The 26,382-nt window shown below is 36.9% G+C and overlaps 1 protein-coding gene across 1 annotated transcript; it reads left to right on the top strand.

Moving 5' to 3' along the window:
* The first annotated feature begins 472 nt into the window (after nt 1–472).
* On the top strand, nt 473–24,356 carry MPP4 (membrane palmitoylated protein 4). The gene is given in 19 exon segments (XM_029286182.1): nt 473–580; nt 1,979–2,056; nt 2,462–2,542; nt 3,519–3,650; nt 4,823–4,904; nt 5,610–5,695; nt 6,766–6,837; nt 7,620–7,816; nt 9,691–9,752; nt 10,100–10,117; nt 12,595–12,633; nt 13,638–13,673; nt 17,225–17,266; nt 18,713–18,883; nt 19,188–19,268; nt 19,514–19,607; nt 20,561–20,669; nt 21,153–21,287; nt 23,231–24,356. Coding segments are annotated over 19 exon segments (1,788 nt in total). The 5' UTR covers nt 473–499; the 3' UTR covers nt 23,423–24,356.
* The last annotated feature ends 2,026 nt before the right edge of the window (nt 24,357–26,382 follow it).

The raw sequence follows: 26,382 nt of genomic DNA, 5'->3' as shown, positions 1-26,382 counted from the left end.
GGAGCACAACTCAAAGTTGCACGAAGGCCCTCCTAGCAACAACTGCCACCTGCACCATGTAGGATAGCAGAATAAAGTGACAATTTGCATAACTGGGAAGTCAGCTGTTTATCACACATTTATGTCTATTTTAATTTTGGCAAGCCTTGTAAATAAATAAATAAATAAAAACTAAGGGGAAAAAAGGATTTACAACATACTGTAGTCTCCCAATTTTGATTTTGGCCTGAAAAAATTGCAGGGTTCACTTACACATTTAGAGTACATATATACCTTCAAACCATGCCATTAAATTAGAACATTTCTAATCCAAAACACAAATTATAACAAAAAAACATTTGTAATCAGGATAAGGAACTGTTTGTCATGCTATAATTTTTAATTTATCTTTTGTCCAAATAATAAAAGATGTTTGTAGAAATACCCTGTACAAGTCATATCACTGATGTGTCTTTTGGGGTTAGGTTTATGACACATTCTGTCTTTGGTCCAACACAAAATGAACTTTTTTGACAAGAAGGATATTGATGGTGTATTATATGAACTGCTCAGGTCTCCATGGCTGCAGGCTCTTCTAAAGGTAAAATCTCTTCCAAAAACCAACAACTGCAAATTTTGTGTCTTCCCTTGGTTATTATGCACAGAAACAGACTTCTCTGCTTTTAAGAATTTCTAACTTTAACTATTTAATCATTGAATGGGCTGCAAAAACAAATGACAGAAGGCTTATTCCATTCTTACCTTCAGAAACAAATAATTATTACAGTTCCATAGTATAAACCCATTTTAATTTTTGCCTAACTCAAATTTTAGATACTAAACTACCTATGAATGGTTTGCTAGTAAACTAGAAATCAATTTCTTTTGCATTTCTTAAACCCATGTTTCCATGGTCTTACATGGAACAGTATTAAAATAAGACAACCTGATTCTCTGGTTTTCACTTCCTTTCCAACCTTTTACATTTATAAGGTTCAGTACCATAAATGTTTCTTAATGGCCATTGTTCCTATCATCTTATAACTAAAAAAAACTTTCTACTTTGCTTTACAAGTCATGCAAGAAGCATACTTTGGTAACAGTTTAGGACAGAGAACAGAATACATTTAAGTCACTTCAGTGCTCAATGCCAGTATACAGTATGTTGAAGAGGCATACTGTCAACTTTATGAGGTAGTCCAGATAAGAGGTACATCCAGAATTACTAACTCTAACTTTATTATAAGGTTACATTAACAGAAACTTGCAAGTCTGACAGTACATTTCTCCCTCCCCCACAACCTTTACAGTCCAATAAACTAGGAAATGTCCCTTCAAAGACTATTACTATGTCCCATTTCTTCTGCATGCTGAGCTCTTCTTATCTGACATTATCTAGTCCAGCGGTTCTCAACCTATGGGTCGCGACCCCATTTGGGGTCGATCGACTATTTCACGGGGGTCGCCAAGCAAGGCTGTCCGCCATTTTTTTTCCCCTTTTCCGGCGGGTGCCTTACCTCCCTTGGGCTGGGCCAGCTGGTGGTCGGCCTGCTCTGTCTCTGCCGCTTGCCAACTACGCCTTGGCCGGCGCAGGGGGCGGAACCACGCATGCATGGCGCTCCCGGGCAGGGAAAGTCCTCGACTTACGACCGGTTGGGTAGTCCTTGACTTACGACCGGTTTAGTCCTCGACTTACGACCAGTTTAGTCCTCGACTTACAACCGGTTTAGTCCTTGACTTACGACCGGTTGGGGGTCGCGGCATTAAAAAGGTTGAGAACCACTGATCTAGTCTGTGTTTCTTTCCCCAAAGATCATCCTCATATATCATTACACATATAAGTCTTGTAGAATTTGTACTGAGGAAAATTGGGCTTGAATCCTGGCCTATTCACATTGCTTTGTATGAGGAGAGAGTCGGGCGTTTGCATTATGTACCAAGTTTCTAATATTGTGACCTTGCATAGTGGCAGCAACATCTTAACTTCATCTCTTTCTAGGTGTATGAATGCCTTCATCAGTATATCAAGAGAAGACCTGTCCCATTCATGTCCCAGGCACAAGAATTGATGCATGAGGTAAGTTTGCTGGAGTTGAGATTAAGTGCAGTTTCCTTGATGCCTAGTTTTTGCTTTCAATACTACAAGTTCCACAGAAATAAAATAGCTTTGATTCGATGTTGACTCCTTGTAACTGCTTGGACTACTCCTTGCAGTTTTCTTGGCAAAATTCTTTTTCAGAAATGGGTTGCCCTTGCTTAGTTCTTAGGGCTAAAAGAAAGTTTACCTGCCTGAGGTCCCCCAACTGGCTTTGTGCCTAAGATGGAACTAGAACTCATGGTCTTCTGGTTTCTTAATCTTAACCACTGCACCAAATTGTCCTTTATGTTTTACATAATTGTATTTTATAAACGTCAACGTGCTATTTAAACAATAGTTTAAGTTAGATATTTTCAAAATGAAGTATGCTTCTCTTGTTCATAGGTAGTGGAGTTGCTGCATAGAGGACAACAACCTCCAGAAATTAAAGAGCTAAGACAACTTCTACAAGGTCCTCACTTCAAGGTGAATATTGGCCTCTGAAATTCTTCAGCATGGAAGAGAAATGTCTCTAGTAGAAGATCCTTTACTATTAAGATGCATTGTTGAAAGCTGAGTATTGGCACAGACCAATGATTTTATCACTTGAGATACATTAAGTGGTACTGGGAGCCATATTTCCCTGAAGAACATTTTAGTAAATAGAGCCCAATCTGGCTCCTTTTATTGGCTAGGGAAGAAACAGTTGCAAGAAGGGAAATTTGCCCTTCTTTTGCAAAAGGAACCCTCAATTATTACAGATTTTTCCCATGGGCCTGGAGAGCTGAACAGCAGCACACTCTGATCTTGTCATCTATGGAAACACTGGCCCCATCCATCCACAAAGCCTTTGGGAAACAGTTCAGCTTGCCTTCTTGTTGCCAATCTACCTTTTTCTATGAAAGGAGCTTTTGAGAAAGGAGAATACATAATTTTTCCATCTGCCTTTTAAAATTATACAGTTCTGTGCTTTCTACTTAATGTTTGAATGAGACTTAAGTACCGTATGTTTTGAAAAAAGCTTTTTCAAGCTCCATAAGTTGCAGAGTTAAAGTTGATTTGGAAGTGGCTATGAAGATCCATCATTCTCTGTTATAAAATGTGAGGGTCTCTTTTGACGCTACCAAAATCTTTTAGCACAAGGAATAGTGTTTTTTTTTCTAACACAAATCCATTGTATTGACATTTGAAAAAGGAAATGCTACATTAAGTATCTGGCTTCATATTCCAATTCAAGCGGTCTAATTATATTTGAAATTTGTGAGGTTTGTATGCTAGACCCCCCCCCCCCCAAAAAAAAAAAACCCTCAATTTTTTTTGGCTGAATGGACATACACACAGAAATAAAAATAAAAAATAATTGTTAGGTTGAAATTATCTTGTAACTTTTACATCCAAGCATCCCCATTAAAAATGACCTAGCATTTATTTACCCCATCTCTGTGTTTAATCTTTCTCACAGGCCTTGTTATTAGTTCATGATACTGTGGCCCAGAAGGATTTTGAACCTATGCTTCCACCCTTGACAGAAAACCTCCCTGAAAACGAAGAGGCCATGAGGATTGTCTGTCTGGTGAAAAACAACCAACCTCTTGTAATGTTCAATTTCACTTTAGTTTTAATTATATTCATTCAGTTTGTTTGCTGTGTTTCCATTTGTATTATATCTTCTTAGTCCTTCAGGGCATGGCAAGTTTACCACTCCACAGACTCTCACAGGGCAATTCTTATCCCTTCCCCATTCCTCCCATCTTAGAATTTTTATTTTACTCATTTATGTTTGTTTTAAAATATGAAAAAGTATAGGATACAACCATGATGTGTTGTTGAATTCACAAGAAGAAAATGTTTAAAAAGCAGTCTGCCCTATTTGATGTTTAGTGTAATTCTTTTTTGAGGAAAATATATTTATGGCTAGCATTTTGTGCCACTTATCTGAGACTAAGGCCACAGGTCCATCTAAGCACATCTAAGCAGACTTGCATAATGATTGTATCATTTGCTTATGTCACCTAAAGCAAAACCATTGGTTCCATGGAATAGGAAAAAAGAAAATTTATGGCAAACCAATCCCGTACAGATAGTCCTTGCTTAATGAACAGTCCCTCAGTGACTTTTCAGAATTGCCACAGACCCTTCAAAAGCTGCATACAACAGCTGCATACAACTGGGAAGTCACATGACTGCATTTTGGGCACTGGGCAACTGGATCATCTTTCTGGCCGGTTTGAATGTTCCATGGTTATGTGACCATGATTTATAACACTTTTTGCCAGTATTTGGCCTTTTGGGATTCTGGCAAAAACACCCATAAAAATACATGGATTCACTTAATAACCACAGTATTTGCTTATGGGCCATCACATTCACCTAACTGTGGCAATTGCTTAACAATCGCCATTAAAAAAAAATCAGTAAAATCAGATCCAGTCATGTGGGTGCCTCGACTTACAACCCACAAGGTGTTACAACTTACAAGAAGTTATGACAGAAATTCTGGGTTCCATTACAGTTGTAAGTGAAGAACTACCTGTATTGAAATTAACATTGAAAACAACATTGACGGACTCTAGTAAGTCCCCAGAATCAAGCTTAATTTTATGGCACACGAATGCAGGGAAGTACATGAAGTGGAAGCTATAATCTTAATATAGCTAACAGGCTGTAGACTTCCCATATACCACCACTCACCAAGTGTGTACCTTCTTCCCTTGTTATTCATTTGTTCAGTAGGAAGCAACTCTTCCTTTTCTTCCTCTTCCTCAGGGTGCCACCATTAAACGCCATGAGCTGACAGGTGATATTACAGTAGCAAGAGTAATCCATGGAGGTCTGGCAGATAAAAGTGGTAAGGTGAATTTAATACAACTAAAAGTTAAAAAAAATCACTGGGGAGGTGCAGGGACTAATTTTCAATACGTGCTTTAGAAAGTTCTGTATGGTTCTTGAATGTTCTGAACATGTTTCTTAGTGAAGGTATTCTCTAAATTGTTTTATTATGATTAAATTCCTTCTGCTTATCCCATATTTGCTTTTAGGAGGCAAGGATTGAGAGACAATATAATAGCACTTCTATTGGAGATTGTTTTCCACAGATGAGGAGATGCATTAGGCCAGCTCTAGCAGTCAGCTTGTTGTGCTCACCACAGTGCAAGGTCTCCTACTCCCTTCAGCTGCTCCCTCACCTGAGGACCAAAGTGGAGGGGGCAAGCTATTGAGCTGAAATCTGCTCTTCATCCTTAAAGATAACTCTGATTAAAATAAGGTTAGGATAGTCCAGGGGTAGGCAACCTTGGCTCTTTTATGACTCGTGGACTTCAACTCCCAGAATTCCATGCTGGCTCAGGAATTCTGGGAGTTGAAGTCCACGAGTCATAAAAGAGCCAAGGTTGCCTACCCCTGGGATAGTCAGACACAAATTGTCTGTAATGAAACATTTTAAATTCGGGATGGGGGCAATGGAATAAACTCTAGGTGTTCCTTAGAAATTCAGACTATTTTTCTTCTCCAATTCTTTGACCAATTGCTTAATATCATTACTGTTTTGTTGTAGGGTTGTTATATGCTGGAGACAAACTTGTAGAGGTAAATAGAATCCCAGTGGAGGGCCTGGAACCGGAGCAAGTCATACACATTTTGGTAATCACAATCAGCTTTCTATTCTTTAAATACCACTTAATGATACCATGTAAACAATGCAAAAGTGCATGCTTGGAACATAAAGTCATCCTTCAAAGTTATGATTTGAATGGCCTGAAGAAAAAAGCTATAAGGAGGGGATGAGCATTTTCTACCATTTTTCATAGATCCCTCACAACTGTGCAATGTAATGCCCACAGTTTGGCCAGCCCTATTTTCCCTCCTGCGGACTTTTGTTTTGACTGTACCAAAGAGCAAGGAGGGAAATATTCATATTTCTATTTTTGTAGGAAGTACTTTGTTTTCATTTCAAGGGGTGTGTGAATATTGTTCCCACCACTGCTACTTTCCCCATCTGTTGCTTCTGTCTGCTGCTTGGGGAAAAAGAGGAACCTTGTGGCAGTTCCCAAGCCATCAGAAGTAGGGACTGTGCAATCTAATTCCTTCGTCAGTTGCAACTAACAGGTGCTGCTTTGTTTTTTAAACATGTTTCCTTACCTTTGCACAATTTGTAAAGCTAAAATTTACAGATGGACAGGCATCTTCATATACTATACAGGTAGCCCTTGACGTACAACAATTCATTTAGTGACCGTTTTAAGTTACAATGGCACTGAAAAAAATGACTTATGGCCATTTTCCACACTTACAACCACTGCAGCATTCCCTTGATCCCGTGATCAAAATTTAAACACTTGGCAATTGATTCATATTTATGACGGTTGCAGTGTCCTGGGATCATGTGATCACTTTGTGTGATCTTCTGACAAGCAAAGTTAATGGGGAAGCCAGATTCACTTAACAACCATGTTGCTAACTTAACAACTGTGGCAAGAAAGGTCGTAAAATGGGGCAAAGCTCACTTAAGAACTATTGTTTAGCAACAGAAATTTTGGGCTCAATTGTGGTCATACGTCAAGGACTATCTGTATACCAATATCATCGTGGATTTTATACTTCCTGTCAAAAGGGATATCTTCTCATAGAATTATAAATGTATTGATGATCAAATTAAGTTTGCAACAAAAGTAGGCAAAGTGCATTAGATGCCTTTTTCTGAATTCTTGCAGACTCTGTCCCAAAGCACCATCATGTTCAAGCTGATTCCAGGTTCTGATCGAATCATCTGCAGTCAAACAACAGTAAGATGCAATGCATAGATTCATTTCCTTTCCTTCAAATGGTTAATACATGAATCCCTCAGAGTTAGCGTTTAGTTAGCATTAAGTTTCTTCATGAGGAGGTTTTGGCTTTAATTATTCTCAATAATCATGTTTATTGATTTGTTGGATCAGATCAAAGATCCACTTTATTTCCATAGTGATCAGTAAGATGCTACAAGTGAGATGTTAGGGCCCCTATTCCACAATAGCTAGTAACAATTGACAAGTACCTTGAAGGACTAATGTGATACCAATAGAGGTGAATATTTGAAACTCAAGGTTGAAATGAGGGTTCCTTGGTGTTCTCTGAGCTTGGTTTGGGGTTTTTTTGCACATGTTTTATTACCCAAAGTAGGTAGCATTATTGGTGCTAGTGCTAGGGCCAATATGAAACACTCCACCAAATTGTTGAGATATGTCAGACAGGAATAAGAACAGAAAAAAATAGTCTTCCATCATTGCCTAACCAAAACTGTCCTCAAAAACAAATTGCCTTGCCTGCAGACTGATCATTTCCTTTTACTGTGCAGCTTCTTACTTACCTAGCCCACTGACCTCCAAGATCATTTTATGTTCTTATTATTTATGTTCTTATTATTATGAATTAATATCTATTGCCATGTTTTGACTGCACTTATATCTTGGCTTTTCAAAGCTGACCTTTTGCTGTTTGCAGTTATTAAACTTTTACAAATGTATTTCCTTGTCTTTGGAGTGTAGCTTCTATGATTAAAAAGAAACCTTGCATGTTATCCTTCCAGCTCTATGTGCGTGCAATGCGGGATTACTGCCCTCGTCAGGACCCTCTCATTCCATGTGCTGATGCAGGATTGCCATTTAAAAAAGGAGAGATTCTTCAGATTGTAGACCAAAAGGACATCCTGTGGTGGCAGGCAAGGAAAGTCTCCAACCTCAAAGCCTGCGCTGGACTCATCCCTTCCAATCACCTTCTGAAGAGGTATGGAAAGTGGGGGTGTATTTATTTTTCCTAATGGGTAACATGTGGGGAACCAACTTATACAAGATGCCTCTATTAACATAGAGAAAATCAGTGTTAGCACCTGAGGCAGTTAAAATAGATCAAAATTCCAGGCAGGTTTTGTACATAATACATTGCTGAATTAAAATAGAAAATGTATCTATTTTCCCATGGCAGAAAAGGGTAAAAATAAGCAATCCTGGTGAATTAACTGAATAATGGTGAATTCTTCTTACATGGCAATGGGCAAAATCTAAAATCCCTTTGCAACAGTGGTCCTCTTCTTCCTATCTATAACTCCCTCAGACTTCCCAACCTGCCCTGCAAGAAAGGTAGCAGCTACATAAAAGTGGATCCTGTACATCTGTGCTTTGGAATAACAGCCTATAGTGGTTGATAATGTGCAAATAAAATTTGATGTGACATCATCATATGGGCTTGGCTTCCTGACCTTTAGGCAACTAGCACCTGTGTAGAGAATGCTTTATGACCTTTGCCCACTGGAAGGTTTTAATAGGCTGGACAGAATTAGACTCGTACTACAAAGGTCAAATTCTCCTAAGAGAGTCTTTTTCTCCTGTTCTCTTCAGTCTTTGAGCCAGTGAGTGAGTGAGTGAGTGAGATATATTTATGTATGTATGATTTATGTAGTTCAACGAAGAGAAGGACGAGGGGGTGAGATGATAGCAGTGTTCCAATATCTCAGGGGCTGCCCCAAAGAAGAGGGAGTCAAGCTATTCTCCAAAGCACCTGAAGGCAGGACAAGAAGCAAAGGATGGAAACTGATCAAGGAGAGAAACAACCTAGAACTAAGGAGAAACTTCCTGACAGTTAGAACAATTAACCAGTGGAACAACCTGCCTCCAGAAGCGGTGAATGCTCCAACACTGGAAGTTTTTAAGAAGAAACTGGACAGCCATTTGTCCGAAATGGTATAGGGTTTCCTGCCCGAGCAGGGGGTTGGACTAGATGACCTCCAAGGTCCCTTCCAACTTTATCATTATTATTATTATTATTATAGTTGCTTATCTCACACAAGTGACTCTGGACAGCTTAAGGATTAAAACAAATGAGCCCATCAAACATAACCCAACGATAAAACAATTAATCCTATTCACCATCAATAGTAGCAGTGTGCATCTACTATCTGACCCAATAACCTGGGAAAATAGCCATGTCTTCCATGTCTAATGAAAAGCCAACAGGGTTGAGCCATCCAAATCTCCAGGTGGGTGTTGGTTCAGAGGGCCAGGCTGCCACTAAGAGAGGATCAGGGCTAAATTTAGGGTAAGACCAAGTGGCACGGGCTTAGGGTGCCAACTGTTAGGGGGCACCAATACCATATTTCTTTCCAAATCAATGTAAAAATGCTAAACTTTGCATCAGTGAGAGGTGGCACCATCAATCAATGTGTCCTAGGGGTGTCATGTACCTTTGAGCCAGCACTGGTTAGGATGCTGAGGAAAACCAGGGAGAAATCAGCAAAAGAGAGCATTGCTCAAAGAAGGATTATAATCCTCTCTTCGTGAACTCTAATAAATTTGGGATGATGATGATGATTGGGATGATGATGATGGTGGTGGTGGTGGTGATGATGATGTAAAAAAGGAGGGGGAATGTATAATATATGGCTCTGTCAGCCAAATGTTTTAGAAGAGACAGTCTTCTTTTCTCCAGGAAAGAATTTCTCTTCTAAGGTTTGTGCCCTGGTTAAGAGCGTAGATGTAGTGGAAATACGGTTTTGAATTCCTCTCCAACCATGAAATTCATCATAAGACTATAGGAATCCCAAATTCTGTTGAAATCTTTTTCTAATTCTGTAATTTTAGAAAATGTTCCCTTCTTCTGTCTAGGAAACAGCGAGAATTCTGGTGGACTCAGCCCTTCCATCTCCACACTTGCGTCAAATCAATCTGTGAGTATAATAAATTTCTGACGATGAGGTGTGTGTGAACTGTTTCTGTAATTAATATTATTTCCTTACTCAATTATTTCTATAGAGTACAATTAGACTTCTTAGATTTAGGGCAAAAATGCTATAGTTTGAATTCCAAACCTGTATAATAATCCTGTCAGTCTAGAAACAGGATTCCTAAGAATATTTAGTCTTAAATACAGGGGAGTATTGTTGGGAAATCATTTACTATGCTTTAGTTTACAAAGGTATAAACGTTATCAGAATAATCTCTGTGTCATTGAATTATTCATTCATGTCTCTGATGATGTGTATATATTCTTTTTTTATGAATTTCCCATGAATAGTGAATTTTGTGGAAGAAGGTCAGTAATGCTAATTGGATTCCATAAACGTATATGTATATATGTCTATGTATGTACGAGTGTGTGTATATGTGTATATATGTCACATTAGCTAAGATCTCCAAACTAGTCCTACCTAATATTGTTAATCTCTCTTTGAGATATACTACTCAGAATCCTATAACAATGTTGGGATATAATTTGTCACATAATTGAATGGTCTCTGTTCAAATACAGGTAGTCTTCAAATTATGATCACAATTCAACCTGAAATTTCAGTTGCTAAGCAAGACAGTTGTTATGTGAGTTTTGCCCTATTTTAGGACCTTTCTTGCCACAATTATTAAGTGAACCACTGCTGTTGTTAAGTTAGCAACACGGTTGTTAAGTGAATCTGGCTTTCCCATTGAGCTTGCATGTCATTAGGGCACAAAAGGTGATTACACGATCCCTAAATGAACTAAATAAACTGTTGTTAAGTCAAGGGCTACCTGTATACCACTTGGAGGAATATTCTATGAATCTATGCTGTATCAAAAGTTCATTCTTTGCTATCTAAATGGTATATATGCAGTGGCAACCATATGATTTCAAAAGAATGAAGCACAATCCAAAAAGAGAAAAAAAATTCTTTTCGTATCATTTCCATGAATTCTATGACATGTATTTTTAAAAACTATATTCTTAAAAAACTTTCTACAGTCGGTATGGAGAGATTTCAGACTAACAGCTTCCACTCTGACTTTCAATAGAGATTTAAAATACATTAACTTAGAAGGTAATGCTTATGCCTTTTAATAAATTATGTTAGTCAGAAAAGATGCTGCCAGACTCCTTTGATTTTTTTTGTAACCCTACATTAACCAAGCTCTCTTCTGCAGTGTCCCGAATCTATTTTTGATCCCAATCTATTTTCTGCTAAACTCCTGTGTACTATATCTTAGTCATCTTTTCCCTGTCTATAATCCATTTTAATGTATGGGATCTCTGTGTGTATGTATGGGTGTGTGTGCACATGCATCTGTATTCCTGAACTGTATTTTATTAATACATGAACAAAATAAGTAACCTTGCTCTCTGTACATTAACTGTTTCATGGTGTCTTAACATTTCTGAAACTGATAAGAATGCATATTCAAATCCAAAATGTTGGTTTTAATAATAATTTTAAAGACGCATAACATAATTTCGTAACAGTTCAGAAACACATATCAAGCATGAAATTAAATGCTGACTCAAGCAGCTTTAGAAATACTATTTACAAAAAACAAAATGTAGGGATGTATTATCTTCTCTAGCCTTTTTGAGAGCAAATAGATCTGTCCTCCATATACAGGTAGTCCTTGCGTAATGATTGCCCTGTTTTGTGAGGTTATGATGGAGCTGAAAAAAATAACTTTATAACTGGTTCATGCACTTATGACCATCACAGCATCCTGTGGTCTGAGGTCACCATTTGCACACCTCATAACTAGCTTCCCAAAAGCAGAGTGAATGAAGAAGCCAGCAATCAAGTTGCCTGGTGCCATCATGTAGTACCTCACTTAACAATTGCAAAATGACTCACTTAACCATACTGGAAGTTAGGTTGTATGATCACTTAACAACTGTGTTGCTTAGCAATGGAGTTGCTGGTCCCAAATGTGGTTAAGCCAGGACTGAGTGTGTAATACACAATCACACATACCCACACAAACTGTGTGAAAATGTCTTTTTACAGCACTCTTGGACAATATTGTCTGTGAAATGAAGCAATCAAGCGGACCAAGTCATCCTTATGGTTCTTCCTTCAGTAGCTTCTTTATTCAGCCATAGGGTTGCATTTAGCAATACCAAGTTGGAAGTCTTCTTTGACAACAAGATTCCCTCTTGCTGTCTTCCTCCTGCACCATTCTGTCCATCCCTCTGCTCTGATGCTTCCACTGAAAGAGATCAAGGGAACAGAGGGCAAGATAGCTCACCTGTTCTAGAAATGGAGAAGCTGAGATTGACTTATGATTGTAGAGATTGAACGAGGTTTTATAACTACCTCAGGAAAAACAGACCCCACTGCAAGGAGGCATCAATCATCTTCTTTAACCATTGGAGCTACTATAATCCCATCCAGGCTCATGTAGTCAATAACTGTTCTGGTTTTTCCTTCAACATCTAGGTGAAAGTGCAAAAAAAAAAAAAAAAAAAAAGCAATGAGGGCAGAGTAGTTAATGTATTCTGCTCCTTTCAGTGTTGGAGATTTCAAATGGGTACTCTGATGAGCCTCATTTTGTTTTTTATCTTTTCCACTTATATTCCAACTGATGGCCACCAGAATACAGTAATCTTTGCTTTAGTCAAAAGAAAAGCATTGTAGAATGTTGTACGTCATTGTACTATATGAAATAGTAGATAAAATAGGATAAAAACAGCCATGGGGTAGATATTGTTTCTATCTTTATATGAGTTCTCTGAACTCATATATGAACTCATATATTTTCTTTCTCTTGTCTACAATATACAAGAAGATGACATGCAGATTGATGAGAAGTGTGTAGAAACAGGTAATCACTTCTAGTTTTGATGCATGGAAATTATGTCTTTCATTATTGCAGTTTAAATTAGTCAAAATCCCAATGTGTGTAACCCAGAGGCCAAAAAGAGAACCCATTTGTAGAAGAAATTGAACAAAATGACCTCTAGCAACAATGCAAAATGTTAAAATTATGTGTATGTTGATAGAGCTATAATCAGAGGCATAAGTGCAGTCATATCAACTGTTGCTTAAGCTAGAGAGAATCATTATTGTAGAAGTCTGCATTTGTGTAGCCTGGTAATGCAGTTCCTTCCTTAGACATACTTGATGTTGAATTTAGAGAGGTCACTATTTGCCACATTTTGACCTAATTCATGGAGCCATGTCCTGCAGCTTTTCTTCTGGCTTTTTTTTTTTTAACCATGAACCCAATTTATGGAAAATTGAAAACATTAAAACTTGTTAAAATAACGAACTAAAAAATTGCCTTTCCGATTTTATTCTAGATTTATTTTTTCAATTTTAGATCATAACACTAAAACTTAATGAAAACATTATCAACGTGTTTCTTAAGAGAACTCGATTATTATTTCGGTAAAACCATTTGTGTCAGGACAAAAAGTACAACGTTATTTTTTATAATAACCAAAGCCTATGCCATATTGTTAATCCCAACAAGATTTACACTGTCTGCAGAATGCAATTCAATCTGAAATAAGAAATGTGGAGGAAGTGAATTACGTCTCCCCTCCTCCCAGATGCCTTTGCCGTCATCCAGTTTGGAACCCATTCCACAGCACAAATGCTTTTAAATAAACTCCAGAATCAGTCATGGATTTGCCCCATAGATGTGTAATTTGGTGTTACAAAAGGAGATTACAAGAGGATACTGTATAAGCATCTCATTATATCTTCCTATTGCTTCTGCAATGGGAAATCCTTTCTGATGTGTTGGTTTGTGATTATGTTTGACAAAGGTAGCTCTAAAGTAAAATTATTTTGCTATTTCTGCTCCCTGGATGACTTTAAAAGATGAGGAGATTTTTGAATCTGGTAAGTTCCTGCAATGTCCTTTGCTAATGATAAGAATCTCAGAATTATGTAACATAAATGCTCCATTTTTGTACCTGTATTATATATGCATGTTTATAATAGACATTTTCTGAACCTGTCTGGGTATTTTTATAACCAAGTCTAGCAAATGTGAAACAAATTGGCTTCTTTGTCCAAATAATCATCCAACCTAAATTACAGTAAAAACTGTAGTGCTATGCAAGAGACAGAGAAGACAGCTGGAAGCTAATGAGATTATACTGCATAAGCGTAACTGACTGGCTAATCTATTATTCTTGATGATGAAGGAGTATTCATGTTGATGCTTCCCTATCAGGGTATTTTTGTATGTTAAAATCAGAAATAGTACAGATCAGAAGTATATCTGTCTGCTCACTAAGAAATTACTTAAAATAATTGCAAATATTAGTAATATTATGTTACCTTTTAAAATAAATTCTTTAAAAAGCAACTGCTTTTCTGCTGTGAATCCTCTCTTGAAGGTTTTTTCCTTCAGATTGTGCAAATAAATTGAAGTGATGTATTTCAGTCATTCTTGTGGATTTCCAGAGTTTGAGTACAAAACCCTCCAGAATGCTATTGTTGTTGTTGTTAGTTGCGAAGTCATGTCCGACCCATCGCGACCCCATGGACAATGTTCCTCCAGGCCTTCCTGTCCTCTACCATCTTCTGGAGTCCATTTAAGCTCACACCTACTGCTTCAGTGACTCCATCCAGCCACCTCATTCTCTGTCGTCCCCTTCTTCTATTGCCCTCAATCTTTCCCAGCATTAGGCCCTTCTCCAGTGAGTCCTTCCTTCTCATTAGGTAGCCAAAGTACTTGAGTTTCAACTTCAGGATCTGGCCTTCTAAAGAGCAGTCAGGGTTTATCTCCTCTAGGACTGACCGGTTTGAACGCCTTGCAGTCCAGGGGACTCTCAGGAGTCTTCTCCAGCACCATAGTTCAAAGGCCTCAATTCTTTGGCGCTCAGCCTTTCTTATGGTCCAACTTTCACAGCCATACATTGCAATGGGAAAACCAGGGCCTAGACTATACGTACTTTTGTTGGCAGGGTGATGTCTCTGCTTTTCAGTATGCTGTCTAGATTTGCCATAGCAAGGAGCAAGCGTCTTTTAATTTCTTGGCTGCAGTCCCCATCTGTGGTGATCTTGGAGCCCAGGAAGATAAAATCTGTCACTACTTCCATTTCTTCCCCATCTATTTGCCAGGAATTGAGAGGGCCAGATGCCATGATTTTGGTTTTCTTAATGTTGAGTTTCAAGCCAACTTTTGCACTCTCCTTCTTCACCCGCATCAAGAGGCTCTTTAGTTCCTCTTCACTTTCTGCCATTAGAGTGGTATACATATACATAGAATGCTATACATGAAGGCAAATCTAAATTTCTTACAACCTTTGAAATGCCAGAAGATTCAAATTGCTTTAGTTGGGCTAAGAAATTATTAAATGGATCCAATTTTAAAAGACTCGTGGTGAAAGTTAAGATAAAAGGACTGACAGTAATGGAGTTATTTTTTAAACAAGCAGACCAAGGGCAAAGAATGAGATGAAATCTGGAAATGCATCTGACAGATGTAGATTGAGAATGTCTGCTTGGGCTGATGTTGAAGCTGTGTCTGAAGTCATGGCGAAACCAAAGGTGGATGCAATATTGCAAGCTTTTGAGTTTCAGAAACCCTTCATCAAACCGATTAGAAAAAGAAATAGGGAAGAGTTTTGGAGTGATTGATTGTAGAGCCACGTCTGCACTAGGTTGTTGTGATTAGACAGAGACCTTCAAACATGTAAATGGGGGTCTTGGCAAGGGCAAAGTCCCCTGGTTGCATGTCTGAAGATATTCTATTCTTAGAAGTTACATGTAACTCTACAGTATAATAGACACGGCTGCATGATCAAAACTTTCCCCTCTTGGGCTCTCTCTTTTCCTCTGCTACTGAATTTAGGCAAACTGAATTCTTCCAACTCAAAGCTGATACTGATTTTGTGCAATTCTGCCAATAAAAAAAAATTAGACATATCTAAAATATAAGAGTACCGATAACGACGATGATCTAAAACAGAAACGAGAAACATGTTTAACGGCTGAAATACGACCAGACTAGTATGGTTTATTAGACATACGAATATAGTGCTCACCGAACTTGAGAAAATTAGACTCGAAAGAATAGGAAGGTAAAATACGTTGCATTGTCTCCTTGAATTAGAAGGTAATTTATCTTTTTATTTTATAGACATTATATTATGGGCAACTGATCACTTCATGAAAAAGGTCAGTCAAGACATCCTGCTAAAAATATTTGTGGCTTATGTACATTGATTAATTAATGTGCTCCTCCAAGCAAAGACAAATGAATATATGCAGTTAACTTACTCTATTAGATGGACATTAAGATATGCTTGACAATGAAACCCTATTTGATCATTTATGAAGTAAGCAACTATCCTGAATGTAGAATTCTTCAAAGGTGCTGAATGCTACACTTCTTTTAATATATCAAGAAGATTTCTTGCTATGTTCATTAATTAGAGAGTGAAGACATTAGAATGGAAACCCTTAGAATATGCTAAACTCTTTCCATCTTGGCATATTTGATATGAAGTTAGAACAGCCTTCCCAGCTAGTTTTATTTGCTATATGCTGTGCAAAGAAATCAAATATAGACAGTCCTCACTTAGTGACTGCCTTGAACAGTGACCGTTCACAATTATGACGGTAATGAAATAATAACTTTGTGACCAATCCTTGCATTGATTACCTTTGCAGGTCTGTAAAACAAAGGAAAGCTGAAGTAAAATCATAGGCACAGTTGCGGTTCCAATTGTGATCACTAAACAGGGACTACATGTAATAGATAAATCTCTCCACTACCCAGAAAAGGCAGAAATCATATGATTATTCAACTTTCTGGGCATGCCTGCTCACCTCCAAGTCATTTCTAGTTTTCATTCAGGGCAATTTATGGAGATTGAATCTCTATAGAGAAAGAATATTAATAAACAAAGCTCTATAACAGCAAATAAGCTAATAAACCAACAGGCAGTTTTAATCGTTATGGAACTGGTACCTTTATGGCTTTGGAAATCAGCTAAGAAAAATCATACTTTACTGCCTTTTTCCCCACTTCCTTTCCAAATTCAACTGCTGCCTTTAGTCTTTGAATCCACATTTATTAAACTAATTTTATAAACATGCTTACTGCAAATGGATCCTGCATAGTGTGTTTCATATAGGTTGATTCAATGTATACTTTCAAAAACTATTATTCACCATGAATAACAAACCTAAACAAGAATCCAAAGAGGGTGTTATCTTAATTTGATATCACAGAATAATTTGACAATATTTTAAAAATCAAATACTTAAGTTTTATAGTTGAAGGACCTCTGTTGCTTCCACCTTTTTTTTAAAGGCCTGTTTTGAATGCTGAGTCTTTTCCTTTTCCTTGTAATATTACAAATTAAAATTATATTTCTTGTATATGAAAGTCTTAAGGATATTGCTACATTTCTTATTCTTTATTTTGTATTTCTTAATTCTCATTTCAGAAGAAGAAGAATTCATTGGATCTGGTCAGCCAGTGTTCATTAGTACGTAGCTAGTTCTGAGACTGGAGAATTGTGTTCAGGGTCACTGGGCTACTAAATAGTTTGTATCTGATGCACTGCATTGGTGCTTTCTTCTTGACTACAGTAATGTATTCCTTTACTTTGCTATTGCTACATAGGCTTCAAACAAGCCAAATGAAGTACTGTTTTGAAGTGCTGCATATCCACCTCTGACTTCACCTCTAATTGTCACAGCTCCTTCCTATGAATAAAAAGTTTGTGACTAACAGTTTAGTTAGAAAGACATATGAGTTCAAGGGGAGCCACTGATAAATCAAGAGAATTTTATTACTGGTTGGTTTCTAAAATAAATGCAATGAAAATGGGAAAACTGTCAAGTTAGAACCATTGAAAAATACATTAGTTGCATTGCTTGATTGTAGTTAGATAAACATAATGGAGGCCAGGGACTCTGAAAAACCAAAAGAAGCAGACAAATGCAGTATTAGAATTTCAGTCTTTTAGTTAGCATCAAATGGTCCTAAAATAAGCATTCCTTGTGAGGTTGGTAATAGCCATGGACAGATGGCTTGCTTGTGTTGCATATTTCTGTTGTTTCAAAATCAAAGGAAGAAAGGAAGGATAGTTTTAGCCGGAAAAAAAAAATCAGGCAATAGACAGACTGTTCAAATGAATGACTGAGGATGAGGGATAGATTTGCTAAACAAAGGGGTTTAGACAAGACTTATAGACAATTGCTTGAACCATGGCCTTGACCTCACTGAAATGGTAATCTTCTGCTGCCCTTTCCCCATAGGGGCTCTCCTAAGCTAAGTCACTTGGTGCTAACAGAGAACTACAATTAGGCTTTTGCACATCAGTTTTTTTTATCTGGATCAACCGGTGCTTACTCAAAGCTACTTTGTTAACAATATGCAATTTTTATGATGTTGGGAGTCTGTGTTTTCATAGAAGTTTAATTCCATTACACTTGTCGAAATAAACAACAAAATTCAACAACATCCACTTACAACATAGCAAATGGAAACTTCCATGATTGAATGATCATGTGTAAACCTTCCCCCGCAGAAAGGTTTATTAGTATAAAAAAAACCAGTCGTTGGCAAAATATAACTCTCAAGTATATGTGGCTTCTTTCCAACAATAAAAATATTTAACATCTAACATTTTGCAACCCATTCATAGTACCAAAAATCTGCTGCCTTAATCTGCCACAACCTATTCTACTTAATACACCAAAGTAGCAAACATGGTACTGTGTTCCTTGTCTCTTCCAGAGAATCTGTTTCTTTGCCGTTAACCAAATGGAGGGGATAAGGAAAATTTTGGGATCTTAGGGAGGATAAGAAATTCAAAACTTTGGAATGAACTCTGGAAGGGAACAACTGAAATGCCTCAAATATTACAGGGTAGCCCTGTGGTTCAATGATCAGTTTCTAAAGAGCTCTATCTATCTCCATTTTCCAGCTGGTTTCCGGAGAAGTATGCGTCTGTGCCGTAGGAAATGCAACTACAGTCACCTGACATGTCACACACATTGTCTCAATAGTTGCTATGGTGCTGTGGCAGCACCTTATGAAGAGGCAGTGAGATACCAAAGACAACTTGGTGATCGAAATAGATTAATTGTACTAATAGGTAAGTTGCAACAATTAAAAGTGACTATTGTGGCAAAAAAAAAGAATGCATAAAAGAGAGAAAGCTTGCATTAGTTCAAGGAAAAATAATTTCATCATAGTACACATATTTTTTCTAAAAATGCAAATATATTGCATCTTTGTAGGACTGGGTGCTCATGATTCAGTGAGAAAACTTTGATTTGTATTCCTTAGTCTATGTTTCTTCTATGGAAAATGTCATTATTTTATTGTATGTAATTAGGTGGTATAGGATTTTTATTCAGTCCATTTTTATTCAATCATGTCTTTCATTAAATACTTAGGTCCTTCAGGTGTTGGAGTGAATGAACTACGGAGACAACTTATTGGTATAAATCCTCACCTGTTTCAAAATGCGGTGCCACGTATGTGATATTTTAAATCTTAAAACATACTAATGGAAGGAAATGAAACATTAGAATTTCACTAATTGTGGCGTGCGTATTAGCTTTTCATTATTTATAGTTACCACTGACTTTTCCCCAAATTAAGAGAGGATCCCAAATAAGCAGCCCAATATAACATTAAGTACTTAGCTTTTCATTAAAGTCTGTTCCAGTAACTATTTAAAAGTATTGCAATAGCCATAATTTGTACTTTTTAAAAATAGATACAACCCGTGCTCAAAAGAGCTATGAAGAGAATGGTCGAGAATATCATTATGTACCAAAAGAAACATTTGAAAATATGGTGTACAATTACAGGTAATTTATTTTTAGATTGACATTTTTTGTTTTTCTTTCATCAAATTTGAAAATTCTGTGCCCAGATACCAGGATAGCTGGGCAGCAGAGTTAAAAATCTATTTCTGCTAGTTTTCCTATTTGACAAATAAAAATGTCATTTTATACACAAAATATTAATTAATTAATTAATGTTGTACTAGCAGTCACTGTGGTAAACATGTAGTAAGAAAGGCAAGCTATTCCGTTGGTTGATTGCTCTCACCATTAAGACATTTCTCCTTGGTTCTAGGTTGCTTCTCTCCTTGGTTAGTTTCCAACCATTGTTTCTTGTCTTGCCTTTTGGTGCTTTAGAAAATAGTTTCATCCCCTCATCTTTGCAGGAGCCCTTCAAATATTGGAAAATGCATTGATGGAAGGGAACCTTTAAATAATCCAGGGATTGTCTGTTTCTTCCCTAAACAAATAAATCACCTTCCCTTATATGTTTTAGTGTCTCACAATAGAAACCCAGGAATTTGCTACAGGGTTCATTGGAAAGGATTCTTTATCTCACCTTGTTGAAAACACAATGATTTGCATACTTCTCTCCTTCAATCAATCATTAAATAAACCTCCAATCTGCATTAAATGTGGGGCTTGGTTTTTTTTTAAAAAAGCAAGCAAAAGTAGTGTACGTTTGCAGTAGAAAGAAGAGGGCTGTTATCTTACATCTCTCTGATATACATATATGCACATATAACAGGGGATGCTGCAATAAGTGAGGTAGAAAAAAATGACAGCATTGACTCCAAGTAAGAGCACGGCAGGACTTTTCTTATCTCCCTAAATACATAACCCCAGACTGCTGCCCCTTCATATTCTGCTTGCATGCTTTCTCCTGGCATTATTAAAAAGATATTCAGTACTTAGCCTCTTTTACAGTTCTTGCTTTGAAACATGCTCATCTTCCTCCTAACTTGCCACATTTGCAGAATGTTGGAGTATGGAGAGTACAAGGGACACCTCTATGGGACAAGTATGGATGCAGTACATGCGGTGCTTGATGAAGGGAAGATCTGCATAATGGATTTAGAACCTTACGTGAGTCATAGAAAACCCATAATGTTGAAGATTTAAGCAATCAATCTTGAGTCTGCCCTGAAACATTTTTTTTGGGTGCCTTCAAGTCAACGTTGACTCTGGCAATTGCTTGTTTGTTGGATAGTTTTTCTAAATACATTTTGTGCAGACATTAATTGGGTAAATAAATATATACTGTCAATGTCAGGAATAGAATAGAAATAATAATGTTTAAATATATTAAGAAAATATTCATTGATTGTAACATAATTAGAATTAATAGTTTATGAACAAAATACGGGCTAGAAATTATTAGTGATACCATTTTTGTCACAGATATTCTGGAATTATTATAAATTATAAAACCAGTCCTATTAAGTTGACACATTAAATTACTTCTGAATTATAGGTGTTATCTTTTAATCATTTTTAAAAATTTTAATACAAAAATTGGGCAGAATAAATATAATTTGCATGATTTTTTAAATTTTTTTTATTTTGCAGAATATTCAGTTTGTTCGTACTCTTGAACTGAAACCCTACATTATATTTATTAAACCACCAAGTGTGAGCTGCATGAAGCACACTCGGAAAAATGCTAGGATAATCACTGACTATTATGTGAACATGAAATTTAAGGTAAGATTTGAGAGGAGGGAAATTAGCAATGAGATTTACATGGCTTTAGCTTAGCTATACTCACTACTTTGATTTCTGGGTGAAAATACTGTCATTTCACCATTATAAAGGGAAAGTAATTGCAATACTGAATTATTACTTTAACAAGTAAGCATGAATTCAGAATAATGCATTGATTTTAAGAAATTTTGACTTGATTTTGTTGTATAACATATCAAAATCAGCATACGAGCCTTTCTCATTTGCCTAACCCTAAGCAACTATTTTCTCTGCTATGTTCTCCTAATCCTCCAAAGTGAAATCATGTTTTCTTTTATTGACAGCTTTGTATCAATCTGACATGCTTCACCAACCGTTGGTCCAGTAAGGTGACCTTTAGGAAATGAGATTACCGCAGTGTTTATAGGTAGTCCTTGCTTTACATTGGTAATTACATTGGTAATTCCTTCACTAAAGAATGCGGTCATAAAGGGCGGCATATGACTGGGCCAATTTACAGAGGTAGCTACAGCAATCCCAGTTGCCATTGGTAGGCGAATCCCACAGTCATAGCATCCCACAGTCATGTGTTCACTTGACTGCTGCCAGCTTCCCTATACACTTCACTTGTTGGAAGCCAACAGTGAAGGTCACAAATGGCAATCCTATTACCACAGGATGCTGTGACTGTTGTGATAGCAAGCCAGTTGCCAAGCACCTGAACTGTGATCCATGATAACAGGGACATTGCAATGGCTGCCAACAGTAAGGATCTGCTGAAGGTCTCCCTTATTCAGCAATGTTGTAACTTTGAACAGTTGCTGACAGAATGGCTGTTCAATGAGGACTACCTAAACTGGCCATTTTAGGCTGGTGCAGCCATACTACCTCCCCTCCAGTCTCTGAGCACCATCCAGGGCTATTCAGTTTCAGGCAGCAAAATAGTCTACTTTTACTACTTCTTGCACATGCCATGTCTCTGGGTCAATCTGCAGCTTGAAACCTGGACTAGCCTGAACAGTGTCCAATTAGGGATTCTAGGATAGGGGCTACATAGGGTTAGCTCCTACCACACGGCTTCCCAGCTTAACTTTCCTCATATCCATCAGTTGTCAAGGCTGCTGTTCAACACAGGCTTAGCAGTCTCCCATAATAGCATAAAATCCAGGTCTGAAAGAAACTCAACTATCAGTTGATAATTAGGCTCTCTTTGAACATATTGACACTTGCACAAAATCAGAGTGACTTTTAACAGCCTGCCAGTAGAAGCATCTGGTCACTGCTTGCCTCTTGCCCCAACACTAGTCCAGGTTTAGGGGGAAGATTGATATATGTTTTTCACTAGCTGGTAACTTTCAATGGAAGGGGAGGGGGAAATGTATAGGATCCACCAATCCCTACTCTTAACATGAACTGTTTCCTGTATATGCATTCCAAACAAATGACAGCATTATTTACCAACATTGGGCCTATATAACAGGATTGGTATTATCAATGAGATATTTTTCGGTTCCCTCAAGATCTTGCAGTAGCCCTTTAACTAACCATGAGGAGGAGGCCTGTATCTCTTTGCATCCCTTTGAGTATGAATTTGAGAGTTCATCTCTAAAGTCAAAGAACAACAGGTCTGGATTGTTATTAAATACAAAGATTTCTTTTCTTTATCCACTTGAGAGTACTTTGATTCCAATTCCATTGATGGCTTTCAAGTCCTTCGTTCTCTTTTATGGGAATCAAAATCAGGAACTGTTTTCTAGGCGGTGCTCAATAATAAGTTAGTCTATGATGGCATCAAAAAAAAAGAAGCAAACTGGATTTCTTTCATGATGTGTAAACAAACTGTGGCTCTAAATTGTCTTCCTTCCTATATTCATGCCTGCTAGCAAGAAAATACAAGATGGAGAAATGAAGCAGTAGGTACAACTATGCCAGCTCATTATTTATTGTGATCTCCCTCCTTCCAGGAAGAAGACCTGCAGGAAATGGAAGAGTCAGCTAAAAAAATGGAAACTCAGTTTGGCCAATTCTTTGATCAAGTGATTGTGAATGACAATTTACAGGAAGCTTGTCTGCAGCTAGTCTCTGCCGTGCACCAAGCCCAGAATGAACCACAGTGGGTTCCAGCCACATGGATATGCCCAAGCTCTCAGGACTAGCCTGTTTCATGGGATGATAGTGTGTGCAAAATCTAGCATTCTGGGGAAGATCAGTCCAGCCATTGTGGGGAGGGACACTACTTTTCTGGCAATAAACGTTTTGGAACTTTCATTGGGTTTTAAGGCTGGGGTTGCAGGAGATATAAACATATTTCATTTCAAGGGAATTTGAAGAACATAAACAAAAGCTATTACAAGGTACAAGTCTATTGGCTGCATTTGCCTGTCACTTAAGCTAGGGCCTAGGCTATATTAATTTTTTTAAAAGAATAACTTTATGGAGGCACCCATTTCTGGGAATAGGCCAGGTGTTAACATGGTAGGATCATTTCCTTCTTTCCTTTCCATCCATGACAGACACTCCAGGGAACGTTAATGCAAGCCTGCCTGCAGAAAACCTTAAAAAGCTAAGAACTAGATCTCCCCTGTATTAAACTATGAACAGAGCAACATAGTTTATTTTAATTCCTTCCCAATTCATTGAGGCAGGCAAATAAAGAGATTCATATATTCCAAACCAGGATTATGATTCATTATGCCCCAAGGAGCCAAGATTTATAAATCAGCATTAATTCTTGGTTAATATTAAGTCATAATACACGATTTACTGTGTCATAAATGCAGCCACACTTATGGGGCATTTTTCAGCATTATATATTAAGTAATTCTGAAACAAATACCATTCTAATAACATAATCAGAGATTATATAATTGTTTAAAAATATGTAATTTTTGATATTTTTTTCCTTCTTAAGCATAGGAGGTATTGAGAGAATTGCCGCAGTTTTTGACCTATTTTTTTTATTTACAGCACATTCCTCCAACAAGAATGAAATCTGGGTTCTTTTTAGCTTTCACTGAACAGCATATTTCTAGCAGCAAAGTAGTATCATAATTACTGTGATATTCTTTAAATTTTCTCCAGCACCCTCTACCTTTGATAGCAAAAGGCACCATTTTTAAAAAGATTTGAAGTGCAGATTACTGCACCTTGTCCTTTAAATGTTAGGAAAAGTGTGTTAGTTCAAAATGATTAAGTAGGAGATCTATGTTTAAAATTAATATAATTATAATTAACTTTATATTATGAAGGGTGAGGTTTTGGGGAACATGTAACTTCTCAAATTCAATCTATAATTAGGGCTTCAAACTTGATTTATTACACCACATTGTTTAAGATATATAGTGATTTTCAGTAAACCAGTGACCCTTAGTGACAAAACACTAAAATATTAGCTATATTTAATTTCTTATACATTTTTAATGGACTGTTAATATTGTTTTGGTAATTTGTTTCATTTTGTTGGATTAGTTTTAAGTAAACCTCCAAACCTAAAAGCAACATATAAAGAAAACATAAATGTCAATCAGAAGGTTTAAATCATCTTGAAAACTCTTAAAAGATGGTTGTTCAACAAGTCTTGAGGATCAATATCAACTTTGCCTGTCATCTTAGATTTTATATGGTTTATAATGAGTATTATGATGTGGTTTTATTGCTTTTATTTTTGTAGGTTTAGGAACTGCCTAGAAATGTCAATCCTGGTAATATACTAGTAATGGAAAATAAATAAAAAGTAAACAAGTGCTTTAGTCTGCTCAGTTGTACATCCTTTCTTCCACCCAGGCTATAAGGTTTTTAGAATTTTTCTTTTCAGAAAAAAATACTGTATTTTAATTACAATGGTTTATATCAGCGGCTCCTAACCTTTTCTATACCCCGCTCCCCTAGAACGCTTCTGATACATTCTCGCACACCTTACAAAAGTTCAAAATAATTATGCATATACACTATAATTTTGAAAACCCAAGTTTTCGCACCCCTTGGAATATTGTCTTGCACCCCCAGGTGGTGCGAGCACCCCTGATTGGGAACCCCTGGTTTATATCATATTGCTTACTAGCCACCTTGGAAGGACAGTTGTTTTGAAAGTCAGGTTATCAAATATTTTCATAAACATATAAAAGTACCATTATTTCATTACAAATTTTACAATTCCTGGCAAACAAAGCCATAAAATTGAGAGATTGGTAATTCAGTACATCTGTGGTATTATATTGGGGGAGGGTGGTTTGAAACACAATTCAGAATATTTAGGATTCTCTTAAATTGGGATAATTCCTAGATAGATTTATTCTTAGAATTTACAGTGCAATTCTACCCCCATCTAGAATGCAGTTTCAGTAATTCAGTGAGTTTTTTCCTCAGCTGTACAAAGTATTGTGGTCTCCATATTCAGAAGTGTCCTGAACTCACATGAAAATATATCTGCATTAATCACTGAGGTTGAATTTTTTTTGGAAATGAGTGCTTACAATGGCCTTTTATTTTTAAAAATAAGCTTGTGCATAAGCTGCCATTAGGTCGATGAGAAAGGAACATAAGCAATAAATATAAATATAAAATTGATTTAACACAGATGTGTAGTAAAAGACAAAGAAATATATAACTTCAAATTACTTTGTCCAGCGCACATTCTACCAGGAGAGTGACGCCCATCCAGTTTGCCAATATTTCACCTAACAAAATATTTGTATTTTCCTTAATAAAGTTTACTCAATGGTCTTCAGGTGATTTGACATTCTAAATATAAGTCATCAGCAAATCCAAAATTGTCAGATTAGCTAAAACACTTTTTTAAAAAAAAGATTACGTCTAAACTTGTTGAAGTTCGATATAATTATATTATTGCACGTAAAGCCAAAGATAGTCATGTGTACCGTGTGGTCTTCAACAGCTTCATTTTGTCAGAGGGAATAATTAATAATAATAATAATAATAATAATAATAATAATAATAATAATAATAATAATAATAATAATAAAGTTGGAAGGGACCTTGGAGGTCATCGAGTCCAACCCCCTGCCCAGGCAGGAACCCTACACCATTTCAGACAAACGGCTGTCCAGTCTCTTCTTAAAAACTTCCAGTGTTGGAGCATTCACCACTTCTGGAGGCA

Source organism: Protobothrops mucrosquamatus, unplaced genomic scaffold, assembly GCF_001527695.2.
Source record: "Protobothrops mucrosquamatus isolate PMUCROS unplaced genomic scaffold, P.Mucros_1.0 scaffold3057, whole genome shotgun sequence".
Taxonomy (NCBI): domain Eukaryota; kingdom Metazoa; phylum Chordata; class Lepidosauria; order Squamata; family Viperidae; genus Protobothrops; species Protobothrops mucrosquamatus.
Note: the sequence above shows the minus strand (reverse complement) of the source record. Positions and strands in the feature narration are given on the sequence as shown.